The sequence below is a fragment of the Capricornis sumatraensis genome, chromosome 1, assembly GCF_032405125.1.
Source record: "Capricornis sumatraensis isolate serow.1 chromosome 1, serow.2, whole genome shotgun sequence".
Classification (NCBI taxonomy): domain Eukaryota; kingdom Metazoa; phylum Chordata; class Mammalia; order Artiodactyla; family Bovidae; genus Capricornis; species Capricornis sumatraensis.
The window spans coordinates 160,362,065-160,374,323 of record NC_091069.1 but is presented as its reverse complement, the minus strand read 5'-3'; the positions used below and the strand labels follow the sequence as shown (position 1 = coordinate 160,374,323).

The 12,259-nt window shown below is 40.4% G+C and overlaps 1 protein-coding gene across 1 annotated transcript in view; it reads left to right on the top strand.

The window, feature by feature from the left end:
* The window catches only part of MORC1 (MORC family CW-type zinc finger 1), a 164,226-nt gene that overhangs the window by 121,906 nt on the left and 30,061 nt on the right, over nt 1–12,259 (top strand). Inside the window, exons 20-21 of the mRNA XM_068968384.1 lie at nt 2,189–2,338; nt 8,930–9,002. Coding sequence (XP_068824485.1) covers nt 2,189–2,338; nt 8,930–9,002 — 223 coding nt within the window. The remainder of the gene's footprint in view (nt 1–2,188; nt 2,339–8,929; nt 9,003–12,259) is intronic.

Below are 12,259 nucleotides of genomic sequence, written 5' to 3'. Positions count from 1 at the left end.
CATCAAGTGACCAGAGTATTGGAGCTTCAGCATCAGTCCTTCTAATGACCATTCAGGGTTGATTTCCTTTAGGATTAACTGTTTTGATTATCCTTGCTGTCCATGGGACTCTGCAGCACCACAGTTTGAAAGCATCAGGTGTGATAGGCTCTAAAATATATCTTCAGTTCACCAAAGAAAGTCTTATCTCACAGAAATGATTTCACATTATCCAAACTCATAAGACCGTTGTATAATATCATAGCAGCCGTTTAGTCATTTGAGAGATAAACCCAGCCTCAGTCCAATTGGAAGACACATTCTGACTTTCATCGTGTGTTTTCTCCCTTTATGCCAGTCTGCATGGGTTGGCCAGTACAGTTTGACAGTGCTGGTGAGCTATGTGCCTGAATATTTAAAGAGCTCCCAGCTAAGCCAGCCTGCTGTGTCCACTTCCCTGCACAGGATAACTGGAATGATGTGACCAGTTGTAACTGTAACACTGGAAGGGCACCGGCCCGGCTCCCTCATCCTGTGCTCTTCCAGTGTGTGTTTTTTGTTGTTGTTGTTGTTCACATTACATGGAGAACATCTCTCTTCCTTTTTTTTCAGTACCCAACAGTAGGCTTCATATCCACTCTTTTAAAATATTTATTGAAATACTTGTTGACTTACAACATGACATTAGTTTAAGGTATATAACATAGTCATTCACTAGTTTCATAGATCGGGTACAGTACAAAGTGATTATAAAACATGGAATGCATCGCTTGTGCTATATATTACATTTTGTAACTTATTGACTTTATAACTGGTAATTTGTATCTCTTAATCTCCTTCACTTATTTCACCACTCCTTCCCCCTTCTTCCCTCTGGCAATCACTGGTTTGTTCTTGTATCTGTGAATCTGTTTCTGTTTTGTTATATTTATTCAAATGAATGACCTGCTCAAGGTTACAGCAGTTTGATCTGTTTTCCTAACTTCTGCCTCCTCCTACTCCCCTTAATCCTTGATTGAATGCTTTTTATATTTCTTTTATCCAAGGCCTACGGTTTCTGGAGGCTATTTAAAAAAATATTCTTTCTCAGTGGGATAATCCTTATTTTGGAGTCACTTTCGATATTTGCATATCATGTATATCACATTTCACATGCTCCCTAAGCATGAATGCATGTGTATGCTTACATATAAATGAAGGTATACAGCATTTGTCTTTATCTGACTTATTTCACTAAGCATAATGACCTTCACGTACATCCATGTGGTCACAAATAGCGAGATTTCATTCTGACTTAGGGCTGAGTAATATTCCACTGTACGTATTACCGCATCTTCTTTATCCATTTATCTGTCATTGGACACTTAGGTTGCTTCAGTGTCTTGGCTATTATAAATAATACTGTGAACGTCTTTATTCTGATCAGCACATTCTTTCTTTTGTGTGTTGTTAATGTCTGTCAGTCTGCCTTCGGAAAGAATTTTTTTGTCATATTAGAGTACTTCATTTTCCTCTCTTCCAAGTTTCAGACACATGTTACATTGGCTCTTGTACCAACAGTTGTGCAGTTTCAAGTGAAATGATAAAAGCATTGATTGTTTTTCAGATTTATATTGAATCCAACCATTGCTGATTATTTCAGTTATATTGTCATAATCTCCAAAGTCACTTCATTTGCTGGGCTCAAGGTTACAGCAGTTTGATCTGTTTCCTGACTTCTTCCTCCTCCTACTCCCCTTAGTCCTTAATTAAATGCTTTTTATATTTCTTTTCTCCAAGGCCTAGTCTCTGGAGGCTATTTTTTTAAAAAAATATTCTTTCTCAGTGGGGTAATCCTTATTTTTGAGTCACTTTTAATGTTTGCATCTCATGTATATCACACTTCACATGCTCCTTAATCCTTCATGGGGTGCTGGACTTCATATTCCTTACCTCCAGTTCCTTCTGATCACATAGTCTGCAGGTGTCACTTCTGTGGCAGTTTCCCTTCTTTCTCTTCCTTTTTCCTTTTTGATACTAATTTATGCTTGGCCTTTCAGCCACCATGGGCCATTCATTTTCCAAATCCATGCAGTAAGAGTGTTCTTGATAAGACCTTGCTTGCATATCATTTGGAGCTGCGGAAATATCCAACTGGGATACAGTTAAAACTCCAGGCATTTTTTAGAGATTAAAAACTGTCATGAAAATAGTGAGTTTTGTTTTTAAGGACATCTTAACGCTCTTCAGGATGCCCTACATAGCCATTCGATTGGACCTTCAGAGATGTTATTTGTGGGATCACCAGTCTGCGCTGCAGCAGACTTCTTTCATTATTTTGCACAAGCTTGTTAGCCATGGTTTCCTCCCCCATTTCAAGGTAACTAGTGCAATCCAGTTTTTTTAATCTCAGCTCCTGCAAAACTATTTTTTTCTGAAATTTTCCTCTGTGTGTGTGTGTGTGTGTACTATGTGTGTTTTCACGGAGTTAGCCTTTCCTTTTTCTGTGTGACCATGATGAAATTCAGCTACGATACTTCACATGTATCATCTCATCTAATTGTTTTAATAACTGAAGGGATATGTTCTCTTTTCATCCCCATTTTTACAGATGAGGAAAATAAACTTGTTGAGGATCATACTCTCAGGAAGTGGTCACCTTCAACCCTAGCTCCCACTTCCTTAACCTGTCCTCATTAGGGCTTCTCCCTCTGTCATTCATGTCCATGTGCTGACCCCACATCAGTTCAGCCAGACCATCCCACGCAGACTGGGTGGAGTGCACAGATACTCCTTACTCAGGGGTCAGGATTTGAAGGCACAGATAAATACTGCATTGATTCACATTCAGCCTATGTTGGCTTAGATAGCTTTCCAAAGTTTCATAGATGGGCATTCTCTAGCCAAGAGTCTTGAATTCATTTTTTTTTAATCCAGTTCATTGCCCAGATTAAGCTAACTTCCCTTTAATGCATTTCTTACCTTATCCACCCCAAACTTGACCTTTTGTGTGCAAGATCTGATGCTTTTCTTTCCAGTCAACCTAGAATCTCATAGTAATCATCAGGGTAATCGTCTCAGGATTGATTCCTGGAAAGGAGAGTTTTCTCCTCTCCTAAGATTGTAAGTCTAATAATATAGTTGTGATCATAACTGTACTGTCAACCCCTCCCATGAGCTGGTGTCTCCTGACCCTTGGCCTCCAGAAAATATTATTTTCCATCTTCCATGCTCAAGACACACACCCTGCCCTCCCTTTTAATGAATACTGGCTATTCTGAACCGTTTCTGTCTCAGACATTTACACACCCAAGTGTAAAGTTCAAACATGTCCCAGTTAACTCCAGAAGGGGGGGAAGCAGAAATTCTTTTGTAGCACCTCTCACAGATGTCTGAGGAATCCAAGTCTGAGTGAAGCTTGCTAGACAGTTCTGCTTTACTGGAGCAATGCCCCGTGGTACTGTTGTAATTAAGGGTTTGTCTGAGTTCAATTAAAAGCTCCTTGTGCACTGTTCTGTGATAAATTGGCAGTTCAACTTTACTCCAGGCAAAAATTTGGCATATGAGCTCCATAGGACCCTAGTGCCCCTCAAAGTGATGTGATCTGATCACCTGTCATTGTACCCTGCTTAACAGAAGCAATAACAATAAAAAGGAAGCAATAGGCTAGATTCTCAAGCATCTTGTCAAAGAGGTAAGCAGTCTCAAGTTATGTCACCAGTTGAGATCTAAGGAGTGACTCTATGGAATAGACATTCTCGGGGATCTATTCCGAAAGGTGATGGGGAAAATTAGGTTGCCAAACCACAACAGATGGTCAGGCAAGCAAATGATCAATTAGAAGAATGCTTCACAATGCAGGAACCTGCGGGGAATAAAATTACCAATGCCAACAGTACGTTAGAAAAGTTCAGCAAGAATAATTTTCTGAGACTCAAGTCAGGGTGATAAAAGTACTTTTTGTTACACACATGCTCTTGTTCCTCTTGGCACAGCATGTACTCCAAGTTGACATGATGCAAATTTTCTGACTCTAACACAAAACAGCATTTACCTTTTCCTATACCAGTATCTGTTGCTTTTCCATATTTTATAATAATCTTTCTTTCAGTTACTGCTCTGAATATCATTTGCTAAGGTAAGGAAAGAATATCTAGGGTATGGCTGTTTTAACTCAGGTTGGACCTGCCTGTTTAATAACCACAGACCATACTACCTTTTTGGTTGGATTGGCCTGAGCCCTTTTGTCCTCTGTGGTCATTTAAGGTTTTTTTGCTTTGTACCTGGCCTTAGGAACACACTGACAGATGGATTCCTTTCATTTTTCAAAACCACAGACATTTAAAAAACTCAGTGGCCTCATCACCACTGACAGATGTATTTTGAGAATTTGACTACAGTGTCTCCAGGGTTTTCTCTGAAAGATGTAACCTCCAGCATTTAGTTCAGAGTGTGGCACTTTCTGGGGCTGAGGAAAGATTGATGAGTAAAGGAATGAGTGGGTGGAACCATCTTCCAGTCTCAGCATAAGTTAAATCCTTTACCAGTTGCACCTGATTAGCTCTTTCTGGCATCTTTCAAAAGACGCTGATGCCAGCCCAGGAAAGGCATCAACCAACTCTGAATCCCTGAGGTCATTGACAGGGCCTCTGTGGGGTAACACAGAAGCTGAGGAAGGTCTGGAAGAGCTGATGAGTTCCCCATGTCTAGGTTTATGCTCTATGGTAGTACCCCCAAGAAGCAACCCAAATCCAAAAACAAACGAAAGACAACAATAAGTTTTAGCATCAGTACTGTATGACAGTGAAAATGAAAAGATGACTCAGTAACCCAAAAAAAGATTCAAAAAAGTAAACAACTTGCATAGCTAATCCCTAAATCAGCCGCATTCACCCTTTAAATATACAAATTAGATATATAAATTTTTCAGACTTATAACAGAAAAAAAAGTTTAGTAGGAAACTGCATTGATATTGCCATATGATTTCAGATGATTGAAGATGTGTTACTTTCAAAAGCAGGCCATTTCTTAGTCCATTTTCCTGGTTGATGATGTTACCATTGCCTCTGTAGGAGCCTGTATTGTCCTGTGATTGTTGCTGACGGTATCAGAAATTTCAGATATAGCAGCCCCTTTATGAGATAAAAACCAGAGTTGCCCCAAGGGCTTTGGAGGAAAAATTGTCTATACTCACCCTCTGCAGCATCATTCATCAACTCACCGACAGATTGACAGACACAAAGACAATATGTGATACCGCCCTTGACCTAGAGGGAAGTCTCGTGGGTGAATTATAATGAATCTAAATATTCAAATACCAGTTTGTGAACTGTCAGCAACCATACACCAATTTAAGACACATTTATTGAGTCTCCATTAGGGATTTGGAAGGACACACACACATACAAAAACCATTATCTCTACCCTAGAGGAGCAGAAAAATTGGAAGACGATTTTACAAAACCACGAGTTAGCATTGTTTTATGGAAAGGAGACAGACTATGAATTCTGACAGATTGATCCAGGTTCACATTCAGCCCTACATGCCACATGTCAGCTGTATCAACTCACAGTCTTCTGTTTTCTTACCTATAAAAGGGGAATAATGATATTACCTACTCTTAGGGTTACTATGAGAACTGATGGGATGATTTGTAACAGAATGAAAATAATTCTTTATATTATGAAAAACATTTTTAAAAACCACCTTTTGTAATTCCAAAGAGGGCAGTTGCCTTCGGTGGGGGGCCAGGAGGTGGGAGTAAAGAATGCAAATTGAGAGAGTGACAATGCTATGTGGAAAAGAAGCCAGAGCTGAAGAGTGACCCTGTGTATGTGGGAAGAGGTGGGAGGGAGGGAAAAGGAGGTAATCCCACAAGTAGAAAAACACTGGTGCTGTGGAACTGGAGAGTCTGGAGGAGAAGGTGTGTAGAGAGAGATGAGACAGCTAGCAACTGAAGAAGTAAGCTAGAGTGTTTTCATGGTAATTTTAAGCTGATTTTTGCCTTCTTTAAATGTTTCCTCCTTGTCTCAACAGAATTTTCAGTAAAACCTGTATATTTATTAATGCTTTGTACAGTTGGATTTGATTTTGGGAGATGGATTCAGGTGTTGAATTCTGTTTTGAAGTGTCTTGATAAGAATCAAGGCTGCTACAAGATTCTACTCTTGTCTGGGTCCCATAGATATGAAAACAATTAAAACTATTTGTAATTTACTTTTAATACTTCTTCAGGGAAAAGAGTATGTGCTAGAGCAAATTAAAAAAGACATTTTGGAAAGAGTGGGAGTTGTCTTAAAATGTGGGAGAGACTTACAAGAAAAGGAGGAATGTATTTCAGGTTGAGAGGACAGTGTGGGGCAAGGCATGGAGGCAGAAGGCTACCTAATGCTCACAGGGGATTCTGAAGAGAACTATTTTGGTTGTTATGGAGGATGCTTATTAAGAAAGACTGAAAATATTTCCAGATATCTTAGAATCACATTGAAAAGAGCTTTGAAAACCAGTTAAGAGTTTGTACCTGAAGGAGAAAGTAGTCAGGACCTAGAGCCCAGTTTTGAGAAGGAAAGTTGAATAGTGGAGATTTTCTCTAAAGAATTAATTCTTTATGTTATGAAAATGTGATAGTCAAGCAGTACTGCAAAGATGAGAAACTAAGGATGAAAAAACCAAGTTGGAATCTTCTGCCTGGAGATTTTAGTACAGGAAGACAAGGGATATTGAAATATTATGAAGGAAAAATAGCACAACCTGGAAAGGTGTATGGTAGCTTAAACCATAAACAGTGATGACAGTTTTGAGATGGAAACCTGGAACAATGATGTCATTATAAATATAAAGAGGACTTGACCAGAGGAATCTAAGTGGGCAAGGGTGGCACTGAGGATTTGAAATTTTAGCAGGGTCAGTGTCCTTAAATCAGCTGAAAATAACTGGGGCAAAGATGTGGAGTTAGGGTGGCTGATGCAGTGAAGCCATTGTTTGCATCAGTGCAGTCAGTTCAGTTGCTCAGTTGTGTCCGACTCTTCGCAACCCCATGGACCACAGCACGCCAGGCACCCCTGTCCATCACCAACTCTCGGAGTCTACTCAAACTCATGTCCATTGAGTCGGTGATGCCATCCAACCATTTCATCCTCTGTCGTCCCCTTCTCCGCGGGCCTTCAATCTTTCCCAGCATCAGGGTCTTTTCAAATGAGTCAGCTCTTCGCATCAGGTGGCCAGAGTATTGGAGTTTCAGCTTCAACATCAGCCGTTCCAGTGAACACCCAGGACTGATTTCCTTTAGGATGGACTGGTTGGATCTCCTTGCAGTCCAAGGGACTCTCAAGAGTCTTCTCCAACACCACAATTCAAAAGCATCCATTCTTCAGCACTCAGCTTTCTTTATAGTCCAGCTCTCACATCCATACATAACCACTGGAAAAACCATAGCCTTGACAAGATGGACCTTTGTTGGCAAAGTAATGTCTCTGCTTTTGAATATGCTATCTAGGTTGGTCCAAACTTTCCTTCCAAGGAGCAAGCGTCTTTTAATTTCATGGCTGCAATCACCATCTGCAGTGATTTTGGAGCCCCCCAAAATAAAGTCAGCCACTGTTTCCACTGTTTCCCCATCTATTTGCCATGAAGCAATGGGACCAGATGCCATGATTAGTTTTTTGAATGTTGAGCTTTAAGCCAACTTTTTCACTCTCCATTTTCACTTTCATCAGGAGGCTCTTTAGTTCTTCTTCACTTTCTGCCATAAGGGTGGTGTCATCTGCATATCTGAGGTTATTGATATTTCTCCCAGCAATCTTGATTCCGCTTGTGCTTCATCCAGACCAGTATTTCTCATGATGTACTCTGCATATAAGTTAAATAAGCAGGGTGACGATATACAGCCTTGACGCACTCTTTTTCCTGTTTGGAACCAGTCTGTTGTTCCATGTCCAGTTCTAACTGTTGTTTCCTGACCTGCATACAGATTTCTCAGGAGGCTGGTCAGGTGGTCTCATATTCCCATCTCTTTCAGAATTTTCCACAGTTTAGTATAAGTTAACCCCCTGAAGTTTTATTTGAGGGATTGAGTATAGACAGAAAAATAATAATTACCAGGATGAGTTGGGACACAGAAGGATATCTAAATCAGGAGGGAAAAAATTCCAAGGGACTTCTGCATGCTTCTCCATATCAGTAAATGTTACCATCACTCATAGCTACTCAGGGCAAAACTTGAATTTCTCTCCATCTTTCACAGCCTGTACTTAACCTATCTACCAATCTTACTGACTCAACCTTCAAATATATACTCTGTTCTGTCACCTCCATAGCTACCCACTTGGCCAATTCACTAACATCTCTCACCAGGACCACAATAATAGACCTATAAATGTTTCCACTGCTTATTTTTGACTCCACAGTGTGAAAAATCTGAGTATCTCATCCAAAATATATCAGATTATGCTTTTCTCCTACTTACCGATAGAACCTCCTGATGGCTTGTTTTCGAGAAAATATTACTGAAGTATAATTGATTTAGAATGTGTGTTAATTTCTTCTGTACGGCAAGTGACTCAGTTATACATACATACATACATATATTCTTTGTCATAGTCTTCTCCACTGTGGTTTGTCACAGGATATTGAATGTAGTTCCCTCTGCTATACAGTAGGACCTTGTTTATCCACCCTATATATCGTAGCTTGCCTCTGCTGATCCCCAACTCTCAGTCCTTCCTGCCCCTGCTCCCCGACCCCTTGACGCACAAGTCTGTTCTCTATGTCCGTGAGTCTGTTGTCTCATACATATGTTCATTTGTGGGGTTATTTTAGATTTCACACGTAAGTGATGTCATATGTGTACTTGTGTTTCTCTTTCTAACTTACTTCACTTAGCATGATAATCTCTGGGTCCATCCACATTGCTGCCAATGGCATTATTCCATTCTTTTTTATGGATGAATGATATTCCGTCCTTTTCATAGATGAATGCTGTTCCGCCACTTGATCCATTCATCTGTCAGTGGACGTTTAGGTTGTCTCAATGTCTTGGCTACGGTGAATAGTGCTGCATGAACATAGGGGTTCATGTGTCTTTTTAAATTTGAGTTTTGTCTGGATATGTGCCCAGGAGTGGCATTGCTGGATCATATGGCAACTCTATCTTTAGTGTTTAAAGGAACCTCCATAGTGGCTACACCGGTTCACATTCCCACCAACAGTATGGGAGGGGAACCCTCTGTTGGCTTCTGCTCACATTTAGAACAAAATGAAGTGCCCTCCAAGGCCCTGTATGACCTGGCCTCGCCTCCTTTCTGTCCTCACTGCCTACTACTCATGCCTTCTCTCACTTCACTCTAGTAACCCTCATCTACCTTGGCCTCCAACTCTATAAGTTTATTTTTCCTTCACATCCTTTTCCCTTGTTCATAAGGCCTGGACTCCACAACTCCCCACCCTCAGCGACACACATGGATTTTCTTGACTTGCTTTTTAACTCACTTTCTTTCTATGAATATATGGAGTATCAGTTACTGACCTAGATTTTGGAGATACAGCAGGTAAAAATTAGGTCCTACTCCCAGCCTTCATGCTCCTTCCATTCTAGTGGGGGATCTGACAACAGACAAGATGCATAAGTAACCTCTGTTGCATGGTGGACAGTGGTCAGTGCCTAGGTGAGCAATAGAGCAGAGGAAGGGGTAGGAAGTGTCATTGTTGGGCGATGAGAGTGAGAGCAGTTTTATATAGAGGGGGCAAGCAAGGCCAAGCTGAAGGAGGGTGTGTGAGGAGAGACTAGAAAAAAGTTGGGGGAATAAACCAATCCACAGCAAGTCCAAGACCTGGAGGAGGCGAGTGTGGAAGAGAACTGTGAGCCCAGAGAGGCCTCTGTGTAACTTGATTCACTCTCCTCTCACCTGCGTTATTTTTTCACAGAACTTGCAGAGTTACACAACTGTCATTTTTCTTGTTTAGTATCCTTCTGCCTCGCTAGAAAATAAGCTCCACAAAGAAAGGACTTTGTTGTCTTCATCATAGCAGCATCTGACCCATACAGGAAACTCAACTTTATTGAATGCATTAATGAACCAAAGGGAGGTACCTAGAACATAGCATTAACTGTGAGAGAGTGAAAACAGGAAGGGTCTTGGAACTTGGCAGGAGGCCACAAACTGGCCTGCTAGCCTTCATGGGTCCTTGATAAGATGTTTGGGATGGGTGTGGAGGGGCAAGGAAACGGAGAGAAACCAAAGTGATATCAACAGTTCTAAGGCTTCCTTAAGGACAGTTGAGAGAAAATTGTTACACAGTTGACTATGATGTGTTCTTTCTCCTCTCTCCAACTTTTTTATGATTTATTTATCCTCTTAAATAGATACTTCACAAAACTGAGCGTGTGGTATTATGCTGATCCTTTGCATCCCTTGGAGAACTGACAAATCCCACTCTACTTATTGTTAACATAATTTTAATTAAGGTATCTAAAACCTCTCGTTAAGACTTAACTGTAATCTCATTTACTGTGTGGGAAGTGTTATCTATTTCATGACTAGAGGTAAAATCTTAGGAAAGAGATATCCCCAGACTGCAGAGTATGAGACACAGTTAAGCCTAAGAGACTGGAGAACATTCCTATAATGAAATGATGTATGTGAAAGAGCTCCGCAAGTATCAAAGTATACAAATAGTGTCATTGAGAAAACAACTACGTGTTTTCTTGTCTCAGCTTGAAAAAATCCAGACCTTCAAAACTACATTGTAAACAAACAAAAAACAGTTTCCTATGAACTCAGATATTTATACAGTGTCATTCAAAAAGAAATACTGTAGGCTGTGAATTATTTATCCAAAATATTTTAAACATTCCTATGCCAAAGAGTAAAGGAAATATAAAAAAAGAAAAGAAGAAGTCTCTCCTGCAATAGAGATGGTAAAGCTTTGTTTAAGTAATATCTGGGCAAGGGGGGTGAGTGGACATATCTGATCCTCATGGAAACAGACCTACACATAGCAAGCTCAAAGCAGAGAGCTAAATAATAAAATGCAAAAGGAATTTCAGGAGACTGAGTTAATAATACCACCCCCAAGAGTTCCTGCTGAGAGTCCTGCCATTTTTTTTTAAGCTTGGATTCTTTTATCTTGTCTGATTTCCATCATAAGGAGAGGTTACCAAAGAAAATAAACACATCTGAGCAGGATCATCATAGATTATTACAAAGTGGTTATTACTAAAGGCGTTAAGTAGTTCATTCCTCTCCTGAGGTTCCCTTGTGATTGCTGTTAACTGTGGTGGGAAATAGTGTGTGCTGCTTAAGTGAAAGTGTTAGTCACTCGGTCCTGTCCAACTCTTTGCAACCCCAGGGACTGTAGCCTGCCAGGCTTCTCTGTCCATGGAATTCTCCAGGCAAGAATACTGGAGTGGGTAGCCATGCCCTCCTACAGGGGATCTTCCTGACCGAAGATCAAACCCAGGTCTCCCACATTGTGGGTAAATTCTTTACCATCTGAGCCACCAGGTAAGCCCATGCTGCTTATAAAGTAGTCAGAAAAGATTCAGTTCAAAGGAGAGACGCTTAAAGTATGTAGATCTTCCTTACATGTCAACACATCAGAAGATAAGTTTAAATTTTCTGTTACATCAGAAATAAATAAGATATCCATTTTAAAGTCATTTTGCAAGATGAACTTTTGAAAGTATATGCATTTTATTTACTTCCTGGCACATGAATTTATTCACAGTGTAAGAATAAAAACATTTTGAAATAGACCAAAGTAGCTTAGAATCAGTTTTATTTATTTCCCCTACCTGAAAGCTTGCTTTCTCTTGATTTGGGTGGAATAGAAAATGATGGTGATGGACAGCCTCACTGCTGTTTTGTTGCTAGGTTACATGCGTGCCCATTTAACCTGCTTCCTGACAGAGCTCTGTTTCCCGAACACCGTGTAAAATACGTGCCTTTGTTTCCTGGGAGAGGAGAGAAGAAGGGTTGATAGCCTCTCTGTTCCACATTTGTTTAGTAGTTTAGAGGGGACACACAAGGCGAAGGATACACACACAAAGGGTGAGCTCCAGAAAACTGACAGCTCCATGCCACAAACAGGTGATATAGTCAGGAGCCTCATGCATCTCAGCACGTGTTCAGAGGTTTTCAGATCAAGGAGCAGACAGAGCTTTTGCTTTGCCTCCTGTCTTCTCCATATTCCTTTTTTACTGTCTTTGCCCTACCTTCTCACACACTTGAAAATACATGGAAGGAGCTTCTGGGTCTATTTTCCTGAGTGGTATAAACAAACTCATGCTTCCCTGGTGGCTC